At 44.9% G+C, this 14069-nt stretch overlaps 1 protein-coding gene across 1 annotated transcript; it reads left to right on the plus strand.

The window, feature by feature from the left end:
* The first annotated feature begins 598 nt into the window (after positions 1 to 598).
* LOC105042800 (microtubule-associated protein RP/EB family member 1C) lies at positions 599 to 10916 on the plus strand. Its single transcript, XM_010920120.4, has 7 exons — positions 599 to 886; positions 1044 to 1199; positions 9113 to 9219; positions 9665 to 9875; positions 9953 to 10066; positions 10209 to 10507; positions 10637 to 10916. The coding sequence occupies exons 1-6, from the start codon at positions 779 to 781 to the stop codon at positions 10485 to 10487; spliced, it is 975 nt and encodes a 324-aa protein (XP_010918422.1). The 5' UTR covers positions 599 to 778; the 3' UTR covers positions 10488 to 10507; positions 10637 to 10916.
* The last annotated feature ends 3153 nt before the right edge of the window (positions 10917 to 14069 follow it).

Consider the following 14069-nt stretch of genomic DNA (forward strand, 5'->3'; position numbering starts at 1 on the left):
GCTAGAATATTTTTTTTGGTAAAAGAGTTCCATTAGAATTGAACCTTCAACTTTTTGCCCAGTTGCCAAGAGTTGCAGCCATGTGAATTAAAGTTTAGTGATCTATAAATTAAAGGGAAGTTAGAGGGGAAATCGGGCTGGGCTGTATCAGATATGGGTTTGATCAAACACAAGCTAGATCAAAAATTTGTGAATGACCGTTTACCGAATGGATCAAAAATCCCAATCACATTGGAGCATTCTATTAAATAGGTAATAGTAGCCGACATACAATCGGTTGAATCAAATTAAATGTGGCAAATGGAGAAGGCATTGCCATCCTTCCTTAAATGTTCCACATGCTTCTTGTAAGGCTTAACGGTCAAAAAATAAAATTAAAGTTACGAAAAAGGCCTGCCACACGATACAAGCCGTCTAAAATTTCAAAAGAGAACGCCGAAATTACACCAAAAAGCCCCGGACCATTCTCGCATTCCCTTTCCTCCCAACCGTCCGATCAATAATCCCTTCCATCAGCCCACCGCCCTTTCGTGAAGCCTCCCAGGCGGCAAATAAAAATTTGAAATCAAAAAGACTCTACTAAAAACGAAGGGATCCCACTCCTTTTTATTGCCGCATAGAACCGGAAAATCTCCAAAGCCCGCTCTCCTCCCAAATTGAAGAACAAATTTCCAAAACCCTACCCCAAATAAATCCCCCAATCTCCCTCTTGCGATCTCCCTCTCGCTCTCGCGCGGCGATTCTTTTCGTCTTCTTTCCCTGCGATCTTTGTTTTGAGATGGCGGCGAAGATCGGGATGATGGATTCGGCCTACTTCGTGGGGCGGGGCGAGATCCTGGCCTGGATCAACTCCACCCTCCAGCTCAATCTCTCCAAAGTCGAAGAGGTTTTCTCGATTCTTTCTTTCTTTGATGATTCATGTTTTTTTTCTTGGGCATTTTGTTTTTAAAGATTTAGATGTATCTTTGTTCTTGATTCAATGAGGAATTGGATCTTTTTGATTTCGTTTTGTGCTGATGATATGAGATGAAATGGGATTATAGGCAGCATCGGGGGCGGTGCAGTGCCAGCTGATGGACGCGGTGCACCCGGGGGTGGTGCCGATGCACAAGGTGAACTTCGACGCCAAGAACGAGTACGAGATGATCCAGAACTACAAGGTTCTCCAGGAAGTCTTCAACAGGCTCAAGATCACCAAGGTCTCCATTATATCCTCTTCTTTAACTCCCTCGTTCTTTTTTGATGTTCTGATATCTGGTTCTTTTGGTAGTATTATTTGCTTTTTGTTTCTTCCGAAATATATTCCGAGAATTCTTCTAATTTCCTTTTATGTATTGTCTTCTCAGGATACCTGAAATTTTTTAGATTTCTTTGTTGCTTTCTTGGTCCATCGATATCTAGGGTAAGGATGTATTTTGTAATGAGGAAATCTTATGGGTTTTCGAGATTGATGTCAAAGATTTGCATTTTCGCAACAAAATTGCAAAATATTTATGCATATGAAATGCTATATATCTTGTAGCCGTCAAGTTGGTCTTTTGTTTGGTAAAAGTTATCATGACTGCTCATATTTCTGTTGCTAATTGGGAATTTCTGAGCATACTTCTCTTGTGTCTTTTGAATGCTTAGTGGTTTGGAATGAGAATTGGGAAATTTATTACCGGAGGGTCATTTAATTGTGACAGCTGAATGGTTTAGACCTCTAGTCTATCAAATGGTAGAATTTTTTTTTTTTAATACAAAATGCCTAAACAATATTGATGATAACTAATTGAAAAAGAGCAAAGAAAGGCCATTTAGTTTGATCAGTATTATAGTTTCATTTGTTGGGATGGTTTTTGAATTTCTTCACTCCTTGACCTGTTTGATGGTAGGGTTTCTTTCAACAATGGAAAATATGAGTGCCAAAACATTCCAGATGTTAATGCTACTCCCTTTACAATATTCAAGTGACCACCCGCTGAAAGTATATCTCTCGCTCCTAAATCTTTGAAAAACATTAAAAAATCTGGATGATGGCACTGAATCACTCAGACCCCCAATGTAACCATCTTCCTAACATATAAACAAAATATGGCAAACATATGTTAACTTGTTGGAAAATTGATTTAAACAAATAAGATATTTCTGTTATTTCTATCTTAAATCCCAATATTTCATTCAAGTATCTTCTTTTTATACTGTGATTTTGTGGATTCTGCTCTAGATCTGGATACATATTTTCATTTCGGTTCTCCAAAATTCGATCTTAGATTTATTAGATTTTTGTTGAGGTTTAATACACTTTTTCTTTTTTCTTTCCTTCATATCCTCCTCATATCCTAAAGAACTGAAAAAAAGGTGAAATTTTGGTCACATCACATACAATTGTATCCTTAATTTTCTTATTTTTTGCAAAGAAGTTTCTACCCTATGGAAACACTTTTTAATAGAACTTTAACTTTAATTGGTTGTGACAAAAAAATTATTGGTTTTGCTTGGTGGGTTGGGAATATCAAATTTATCAATTTGTCTAATAAACTATTTGGAGCTCATTTAGTCCATGCCGGATTAATCGTATTCTAGGCCGAAGCAATGAACTTATTTAAAGTGGCTCATTTTGTACCAGAGAGATCCATGTACGAACAATGATTGATTTTACTTCCACACTTAACTACTCTAGGTTGGGGGTAGGTCCGGGTGTGTGCGCACGTGTGTGGGTGGGGGGTGGGGGTCATTAAGTCTTGGTTTTGCAATTAGCTAAGAAAGTGCAATGAGAAGACAACACGATCCAACTTTTCCAGGTGCATCTTACATAATGGGTAATGTCGTATCATAAACGTTCATTGAAAGATGATCATGGCTGATTGGTTTCTTAAAGGGTCTCTCCACACCAAACACATGTATTTTTGTTTCTTGTCCATGTCCAACCATGTTTTTTCTAAATTAACAGTAGCCTGTGATTCCTCCTTGTACATTTAACTGCAGGTATTACAAAAGACTTTTCTAAGCTCAGCATTTCAATACTCATTTCTGGATCCTTTCACTTCACTGCTTCTGAATTAGATATGTTGGGATATACCGACCGACGACCCCGACGGACGACCCCAACCCCGACCGACTCCGACGGACGACCGACCGACCGATCGACTGACCGACCGACCGACTCCGACGGACGACTCCGACTGGCCGACCGACCGATCTGCCGACCGACTGGCCGATTGACCGACCGACTGGCGGCCCGATCGACCGACTGGCGGCCCGACCGACTAACGACCCGATCAACTGGCGGCCCGACCGACTGGCGGCCCGACCGACTAACGGCCCGACCGACCGACTGGCGGCCCGACCGACTAACGGCCCAACTGACTGGCGGCCCGACCGACTAACGGCCCGACCGACTGGCGGCCCGACTGACTCCGACTGGTCGACAGACCAACCGATCGTCGGTCGGGGCGGCCGACTGACGGATGCCATCTCCGGCTAATTACCGACTCACGACCGACTGAAGATACGTCGGGCGCACCTTTCCCCGACCGACTGAACCCAGAGATCCGATGGCCGACTCTCGGAAGGCTCGCCGACCAACGGAGGGGCCCGACACCACTCAGCTGGCTACCGACTTTGGGTCGGTCGGTTCCTCCAACCGCCGTACAGCCGCCAGATCTTGTCAGCTCTGACACGGACATGCGGCGCGGTTACCTAGGGGTATTGTCCCACCGAGGGCATTGTCAACCCTGGTGATTGGACAGCCACACGGCGACATGACATTTTCACGGCGACCCTGCCAGTCCACAATGAGTTGACAGTTCCTCACTTGTCCGCGCCATTAATCGGGGAAGGCAACAGTGCAAGGGATCGATCCGCTCCATCTCTCTCTCCTCCTCTCGACCTCGAGACCACCAGGCTCGCTCCTCTCCCTCTCTCTCTCTCTCGATAAGAGCTCTCTGTCTACATTTCACTGTTGCCCAGTCACCTCTCTGACTTGACCGTCGGAGGGTCCCCGTCGGAGCCGCTTCCGGTCAGTGCGGACTTCATTTTGCAGGTGCACGCTTCCCGGCGATCGGACGACGAGGCGATTGGCCGCAACAGATTGGCGCGCCAGGAAGGGGTCAGCATGACAAAGACAAGGGCTCAACGATCGAGAATCACTGGGTCGGCAAGGTGCTCTTCCCATCAGGAAGAGGCCTCCCCGCCACCACCGGCGGCGGAGCCTAGCTCTCCGCGCCCTGCAGTGACCACGGAGGCGCAGATTGCGGCCATCGTACGACAGATGACCGTACTGACCGACGCAGTCAAAAGCCTCCAGCAGCAACCGGCGGCCCGTCCTATGCCTTCCAGGAGCAGCCGCCGACGACCGCGCCGATCCCTGTCACCTCCATGCGAGCGCCCCCAACAGCGCTCCCACGGAGAAGGGGAGGGACGACCATGGCGCGACGACCGACGGTCCCAGCGGCCCTTTCCTTCCTTGCTGGAACGGGCAAGGAAAGAGAAGCGGCCGCGCACACCGTCGGCCTCACTCTTAGAATCTTCCGGAGACTCCACTCCTGGAGTCTCCCAGCATCGACGAGCGGACGACTACGAACGCAGGTTCGAGAAAATCGACCGTCGGCTCGCGCAGCTGCAGGTGGACAGGCAGAAGTCTTCAAACGACGTCGATTTCCATACCGCCCAACCTCTCTCCCGACTCATCCTCGACGAATCGATCCCCAGTCGGTTAAAGATGCCGCACGTGGAGTCTTACGACGGCTCCACCGATCCAATCGACCATCTGGAAAGCTACAAAGCTCTCATGACGATTCAAGGGGCAACCGACGCTCTCCTTTGCATCGGCTTCCCCGCCACGCTCCGCAAAGCTGCCAGGGCCTGGTACTCCGATCTTCGATCGGGAAGTATCCACTCCTTCAGGCAGCTCGAGCATTCCTTCGTGGTCCATTTCAGCACCAGTCGGAAGCCGCCACGAACCTCGGACAGTCTTTTCTCCCTCAAGCAGAGAGAAAATGAGACTCTACGATACTTCGTGACGCGATTCAACGCGGCCACGCTTGAGGTCCGGGACCTCAATGGAGACATGGCCATCTCGGCCATGAAACGGGGGCTAAGGACATCCCGGTTCACCTACTCCCTGGACAAAACCCTCCCCCGAACATACGCCGAACTGCTGGAGCGCACGTACAAGTACATGCGCGCGGACGAAGGAGCTTCCGACCGGCGCCTGACTTAAGGCACGGGCCGAAAAGAAAAATGGAAGAAAGGTCGGGCCCATGCTGAACCCAGCAGGCCCTCCACCGATAGATGGGTCTTTCCCCGACAATGGAGTCCGAGACCGACGCATCGCAGGTATAACTCCTACGCCCCTCTCCCCGCTCCTTGTGCGCAGATCCTGATAAAGATCGAAGGAGCAGAGAATCTACGACGGCCTCGGCCTCTGAAGGCAAAAGGCCCTGACCAACACGGTCGATCGTCGATCGCCGAGTCAACGGCTCGATCATCGATCGTCGAACCGACGGTCTCGGCCTCTAAAGGCAAAAGGCCCCGACCAACATGGCCGATCGTCGATCGTCGAATCAACGGCTCGATCACCGATCGCCGAACCGACGGCCTTGGCCTCTGAAGGCAAAAGGCCCCGACCAACACGGCCGATCGTCGATTGCCGAATCAACGGCTCGATCACCGATCGCCGAACCGACGGCCTCGGCCTCTGAAGGCAAAAGGCCCCGACCAATATGGCCGATCGTCGATCGCCGAATCAACGGCTCGATCACCGATCGTCGAACCGACGGCCTCGACCTCTGAAGGCAAAAGGCCCCGACCAACACGATCGATCGTCGATCGCCGAATCGACGGCTTGATCACCGATCGCCGAACTGACGGCCTCGGCCTCTGAAGGCAAAAGGCCCCGACCAACATGGCCGATCGTCGATCGCCGAATCAACGGCTCGATCACCGATCGCCGAACCGACGGCCTCGGCCTCTGAAGGCAAAAGGCCCCGACCAACACGGCCGATCGTCGATCGTCGAATCAACGGCTCGATCATCGATCGCCGAAATCGACGGCCTCAGCCTTTGAAGGCAAAAGGCCCCGACCAACACGGTCGATCGTCGATCGCCGAATCAATGGCTCGATCACCGATCGCCGAAATCGACGGCCTCAGCCTTTGAAGGCAAAAGGCCCCGACCAACATGGCCGATCGTCGATCGCCGAATCAACGGCTCGATCACCGATCGCCGAACCGACGGCCTCGGCCTTTGAAGGCAAAAGGCCCCGACCAACATGGCCGATCGTCGATCGCCGAATCAACGGCTCGATCACCGATTGCCGAACCGACGGCCTCGGCCTCTGAAGGCAAAAGGCCCCGACCAACACGGCCGATCGTCGATTGCCGAATCAACGGCTCGATCACCGATCGCCGAACCGACGACCTTGGCCTCTGAAGGCAAAAGGCCCCGACCAACATGGCCGATCGTCGATCGCCGAATCAACGGCTCGATCACCGATCGCCGAACCGACGGCCTCTAAAGGCAAAAGGCCCCGACCAACATGGCCGATCGTCGATCGCCGAACCGACGGCCTTGGCCTCTGAAGGCAAAAGGCCCCGACCAACACGGTCGATCGTCGATTGCCGAATCAACGGCTCGATCACCGATCGCCGAACCGACGGCCTCGGCCTCTGAAGGCAAAAGGCCCCGACCAATATGGCCGATCGTCGATCGCCGAATCAACGGCTCGATCACCGATCGCCGAACCGACGGCCTCGGCCTCTGAAGGCAAAAGGCCCCGACCAACACGGCCGATCGTCGATCGCCGAATCAACGGCTCGATCACCGATCGCCGAACCGACGACCTCGGCCTTTGAAGGCAAAAGGCCCCGACCAACATGGCCGATCGTCGATCGCTGAATCAACGGCTCGATCACCGATCGTCGAACCGACGGCCTCGGCCTCTGAAGGCAAAAGGCCCCGACCAACATGGCCGATCACCGATCGCCGAACCGACGGCCCCCACCTCTGAAGGCAAAGGGCTTCGACTAATGCGGCTGGCTAACTTGCCGACTTAGCTTCGACTAAGAAAGGCAAAACGCCAAGACGACCGCAGTCGTATTTGTGACATACCGATCTGGTCACGACCGATCGAAGGATATTCGGTTTGCCACCGTTTATCATACATCCCAACGCATACGTCTGACCAAGGGCCGGACAATGGATATTCGACTTGCCATCGTTATCCTATCCGAATACGTCGGATGCTACTCGACTATCAGATTCTGTAGAATGATCGTGTCGACGAGCAACGTTCGGAGGTTGGCCGACCTCCGACCCGACGTGCATGCTCGACCTACAGTCGGGACGACCGATATTGGATCGTTCGTTGATGTGATCGCCAGAGTCGGGGCAGGAAAAGACGGAAAACCGCCTCTTTCGTCCGAAGCCGTCGCTCATGTGTTCACGCGAGCCAACACGACATCGGGCTCAGGAGTGGGGGGGGCAACTGTTGGGATATACCGACCGACGACCCCGACGGACGACCCCGACCCCGACCGACTCCGACGGACGACCCCGACGGACGACCGACCGACCGACTGACTGGCCGACCGACCGACCGGCCGACCGATTGGCCGACTGACCGACCGACTGGCGGCCCGACCGACTAACGGCCCGACCGACCGACTGGCGGCCCGACCGACTAACGGCCCGACCGACTGGCAGCCCGACCGACTCCGACTGGCCGACAGACCAACCGATCGTCGGTCGGGGCGGCCGACTGACGGATGCCATCTCCGGCTAATTACCGGCTCACGACCGACTGAAGATACGTCGGGCGCACCTTTCCCCGACCGACTGAACCCAGAGGTCCGATGGCCGACTCTCGGAAGGCTCGCCGACCAACGGAGGGGCCCGACACCACTCAGCTGGCTACCGACTTTGGGTCGGTCGGTTCCTCCTACCGCCGTACAGCCGCCAGACCTTGTCAGCTCTGACACGGACATGCGGCGCGGTTACCTAGGGGCATTGTCCCGCCGAGGGCATTGTCAACCCTGGTGATTGGACAGCCACACGGCGACATGATATTTTCACGGCGACCCTGCCAGTCCACAGTGAGTTGACAGTTCCTCATTTGTTTGCGCCATTAATGACGGCGCCATACCGTGCTCCACTATATAAACCGGGGAAGGCAACAGTGCAAGGGATCGATCCGCTCCATCTCTCTCTCCTCCTCTCGACCTCGAGACCACCAGGCTCGCTCCTCTCCCTCTCTCTCTCTCTCGATAAGAGCTCTCTGTTTACATTTCACTGTTGCCCAGTCACCTCTCTGACTTGACCGTCGGAGGGTCTCCGCCGGAGCCGCCTCCGGTCAGTGCGGACTTCATTTTGCAGGTGCACGCTTCCCGGCGATCGGACGACGAGGCGATTGGCCGCAACAAGATATAAGCAAGGAATCTGGGTGTGGGCTTGTATCCGTTTACCCTGGTTATTAGATTTATTTTCCTTTATCGTCAGAGCTTTTATGATTCTCTGAGTTTAAGAAGTTCTTGTTTTTGTACTGCAGTAGTAAAACTGAAATGCAATTTTATTTATGGACCTGAATGTTATATTCACGGGAGATATGATAATGTATTTAGATGAAATATGTATCATTATTTAGGAGAGTTTACATATCTTGAGTTTTTGAATGCTCGTTGTAGCTGTAGATTTGATCTTGATTTCATGCAAGTGAAATTATTGTTTTACCTTTTCCTTCTACGGACAAATTTACAATTTGGTGATTCACAGCAGCAGGTTGTGTGTTGTATAACAATTTGGGATATTCTTTTTGTAGAGGTGGATTAATTTTTGTGTATTCTTGGGCTTCTGTTTTTCAAGATGTAAACATGAAGAGCCCATGTTAGTTAGGTAGTTCTCTCTGTTACTTTGAATTTTTTCCCGTTGAAGCAGAGATGTATGCATAGCTAACGGTTAACAAAACCTGTTGAGAGAATGAGCACTGAGCAAACTTAGAGAAAGAATTGAAAACTTGTCTTACAGTTTGATTGCCCAGGGCTCAGAAACAAACTGAACTAAGTTTATTTATTGTCCTTATGCTCATGTGACTTAATTTCCTTCAAATAATATGTTCTATTTTTGTGGTTATCAGCATATTGAGGTAAGCAAGCTCGTGAAAGGAAGACCCCTTGATAACCTTGAATTCATGCAGTGGATGAAGAGATACTGTGATTCTATCAATGGTGGTATCATAAACAAGTAAGTTCTATTCTCTTTTTTGCTTGTATGTTTCCAATATTTTACATCTGAATCTGTTGGGTTAGTAAAAATCCATTCGTTCAATGTCAATGTTGTCTTATTAAGATGCTTCCTGGACTTCTGTTTGGAGACAAAAATTCTGTGTAAATCTTGAACATAAGATCAGCACTGTCGATCTCATTGTGTAAATGTTATGATAAGAAGCATACTGAACATTACACTTTTCTTTTTCCTCATGAAGTCACATTTTCTTTTGTTGTTCTCTAACAGAATCTATTCAACATTTCAAATCATACTTTCCCCTCTGTTTTCCTTTCATCTATTGGAAATAATCACAGAGAGTTTCAGCAATGTCAGTTGAGGGTACTAAATTGTATGCAAGTACTTCTTTGCTGAAGGTTATCATTTCAGAATATTTTTATGTTTCAATCTTATTGTCTTCTAGTTACAATCCTATGGAGAGAAGAGATGCTTGTAAAGGTGGGAAGGAAGCAAACAAAAGGACAGCACCTACGCATGCTTCCAAATCTGCATCTGCTGCCCCCAAAGCTCAAGCATCACACTCCACCCGGAAGAATGATGCACATTCTGCAAATGCATCACATAAGACTGCAAAACCTGCTACTAACGCTGGAGGACAAGCTTATGATGAGCAGGTAAACTAGATTAATATTAAGAAGGTGGTTTGGTTTCTGGTCTTATGGAAAGTCTAAAAGAATGAACCTGGCTGCAGATCACTGAGTTGAAACTTTTGGTTGATAGTCTGGAGAAAGAAAGGGACTTCTACTTTGCAAAATTGAGGGATATTGAGATCTTGTGCCAAAGCCCAGAGATAGAGCATTTGCCTGTAACCAGAACTTCACCTTGTTCTCTATAATTTTTTTCCCAGCAGTACTAATTCTCTATGGAGTTTTAGGGGAATATGTAGCATTAGGGTGAAATATTATTGCAGTGGAATTGAATTTGCTTATCCTGCCATGTTCATGTAGATTGTTGGTGTCATCCAGAAGATATTGTATGCTACAGATGACAGCCCCTCCATCATGGCGGAAGCACAAGCTGTGTTGATGCAGCCGCAAAATCAGCAGCAGCCACTGAGTCCCATCCTCGAGACATCAGAAGAGAAACCAAAGCAGGAAACGCAAAAGAGAAAGAACATCTCTACCATAGAGGTTGACATGGCAGCCAGCTCGACATTGTCCCCAAGACAAAGGCTTTCTGACATCTCAGACGTTCATTACTGTGGATCACCACTAACAAACTGCTGAAAATTTTGAGTTGAATTCAGGTGGGGTTTGTGGTTTTCAAGGATGCATTCCTATTTATTTTTCCATCACAATGTCATTTGCTTTGGATGCTTTGTCAAGTTTTCTCTTGTTTGCTGAACTGTCTTTTTTCCCTTTTTTTTGGGAGGCAGGTCTGCCTGTTGGTTTCCAAGATGGAACCTGGTTCTCAGATCTTACTCTCTATGAAGTTGCACCGAGTTAAGTGGATCTGCTTGCACCAACTGTAGGTTTTCTACCATGGAAGGGAGATGCCTCATGGATTCTGAGATCAGACCTCCTGATATTTGTTTTCATTGTTTGCTGTTATTTTGCCTCCTGGATTCTGGTTTTATACTGTTAGTTTGGGTGTCCTTGTCAAAGAGATGTTATTGCTATAGCTTATAAGTTATTCATGTTACTTTTATGCTTGCTCTTTTAACGTTTTCTTTCTTTTTTATTTTTTTTAAGTCCCAATTGATTTCTGCACAAGGTGAATGGCAGTATCTCGTAGTATCTTGTTTACTGGTTATGTTACCATGTTGTTTTTCATCATACCATATTGTGGATTCACACCTTTCTAAGCAATCATAGGACTGAGTACACTGAAGTGTGTCAAGATAATTCAACGGGACTTTGTTCATGATGGATGCTAGGGATTATTGTAGCTAGTGTGAGCTTATATGTTTTCTCCAGTCAGGCATATTATTGAAAAATATATCGTGGTCTATTCTTAAAGTCATGGCAACTGTGGCATTATAGCTTTGATACGCTAATGTCAAAACGGTTTCCAAAAGAATGGATAATGATGACCTTATTATATTTAATGTCAGCAAAATTTGGGAAATAAGTTGTCTTCTCTCTCTTTTTTTTTTAAAGTGAATCCTTCAATTATCTATTCTCACCTGCTAATAGAAGGCAAATTTGAATCAATGTTGGTTGGTGATGATTGATATTTGGAAGATTGAATGATTGTGGAGAATGCCACACCTTAGATTTGAAATCGTAAGCTAGGGCTCATGATAATTACTATATATTTATAAAAGATTTTTTTCATAAGTATGTAATGTATTTCAAATATGATGTTAATATATCACATTAGATTTAATTTAAATAATTAAAAATTAAAATTCAATTAATCAATATAATTAATAAATATATTTAAAAGTCTTTATATCAAATAATTTTTTATTGATGCATCTCAATTAATAATAATAATTTAAATCTAAACAATATTAATATTATTAAATTTCACTTTTAAACAATTTTGATAAGTAATGAATATTTTAGCTAGATAAATCAAATAATAAAAATATATTACAAATAAGTATGCAAGATGCATCAATTGAAAATTCAGTTTAAAATATACAATACTAATCACAATAAGATTTATGCAAATTCAATTTTTTCAAAATTTATTTCTATTCATAAATCAATTTTTTTCAAAATATTATGTTTGTTTCGATAGTCATGAACTAAATTAAAATATCATTGTATAACCTTTAATGGCAGGATATCAAAGTATTAGTGTATAATTTTCATTGGTAGAATATCAAAATATCAATACACAATCTTCACTAGCATAGTATCAAGGTACTAGTATATAATTTTCATTGGTAGAATATTAAAATATCAATATATAATCTTTATTGATAGGATATTAAAATACTAACACTTAACCTCTACTGACAAGATATGAAAAATAATTAGACTATGGGTTAAAATCCATCTCAAATCAAAACACTTTTTTTAAAACATATTTCATATTCTAACTCTAAAAGCCCATAAACAATGCAACATCAAAATTAATCAATATAATCCATATCAAAGTCCATATCTTCGATCATAAATTATTTAACATTTCAAAAAAAAAAAATTAGCAATTTAAAATATCATATATCAATTCATAAATCATGCATAATTCAATATATAAAATATTTTATAATTTACTAATAAATTTAAAAAAAAAGTGAAACATTACTCGTCTTATACATACTCCAACAATCCAAATAATTCCAAAAAATTTTCAAATCCTTAAACCCCTCAATTGTAAATTATATCATGGTATCCCATTACTGAATATCTTTTTATTGAGATGACTACATCTCTATACATAATCAAGTCCAATAATTAGACAAGATACAGATAATTAAGAAAGACAAAACTGATTGATAGTTGTATCTAATAGTTCAGATTGGTTTGGTTATCTAATTTCATCCGATCAAGATTAGACTAGAATATAGATGGTTTGAAGTTTGTCTATCAAGTCAATTCTGATATAAAGCAACAGGAATTGGAATCCTTCATTGGATTCATAAATCAAGTACATAGAGAGAATGATAGAAAAGAAGAGAGAAATTAAGAGAATGGAATAAAACTGACTATGTGATAGTATCCGAGATCCTGATCGATATAATCAAGATGATTCTATTAAATCATGATTGAACTAGTATATAGATGGTTCAATAAAAATCATATTTAATCACATTTAGTAGAATCTGATCTAGCCAATGTGGGTATTGGCATGCCATCTGACAATGGTAAGTTAAGAACCTTTTATCAAAATCGACCAAACTTATTGAAAGAAAGTCCTTTACTAGATCAATCTCAAAAAGAGAAAACTATATATATAGAGAGAGAGAGAAATTTTTAAAAAGAGAAATTAGAGAAAGAAAGTGGAGAGAGGAACTAAGTAAAGCAAGTGAAGAGAGAGAAGGGAGAGAGAGACTCCCTCTCCTTTTCCTTTTTACTTTTCTTTTCTTCTTTTCTTCTTGTTTTTTCCTTCTCTTTCTTCTTCCTCTTTTCTTCTTAGTCGAACAAGGGATTCATGTTTCTCCTGTTCTTTTCCTGAAACAAAGGACCTCCCACTAGCCATACCTGTGGTCAGCATTAGTTGGGGTGATGGTGGCTACCGAGAGGTCTGTCGTCGGTGGTCGGTGGTCGGTGGGAAAAATGATCAGGAAAGTTAAAAAAAGCAATGGAAAAATAGAAGAAAAACATGGTTTGGCTTCTTTCAAGAAAATTCTGATAATAGATAGCCAGAACCCATAGTTTAAAGGCTAAAGAGGATAGAAAATGGGATAAATTTGAAGATTAAAGATCTTTGACCTTGATTGTAATAGTATTTGGGCCATGATAGTGGAGATCATTAGCTTCAATGAACTCTAGCGAAATCTCTTGAGCTTCGATGTGGGATTCGAAGGGAGAGCTCGGGATTCTTAAATAGAGTGGAAGGGAGGAGTTAGACTTCCTCCTGACTTAAGTTTCTGACTCCGATCGGGAGTCCATCGAAGAAGAAGATGCCCATCAGGTATGGATAATAGTATGTCATGCTTCAAATCAAACTTGATATAATATAATCTAAATCTCTCCTTTTAAAATTATAATTATTTTATAATATTTATATGATGAGTTCCTTGCTCGATCTAATTCGATCCGACTCACATCGCTACTTGATCCATTTTGATCCGAGACGGGTACAATGTAAGTATGATGCAGATATGGATATTGGCCGACGTAACTCATACCTGATCTATTGCCATCTCTATCGACAATTCAAAGAATATGCAATCGCCAAATTTATCAAAG

The sequence above is a fragment of the Elaeis guineensis genome, chromosome 4, assembly GCF_000442705.2.
Source record: "Elaeis guineensis isolate ETL-2024a chromosome 4, EG11, whole genome shotgun sequence".
Lineage (NCBI taxonomy): Eukaryota > Viridiplantae > Streptophyta > Magnoliopsida > Arecales > Arecaceae > Elaeis > Elaeis guineensis.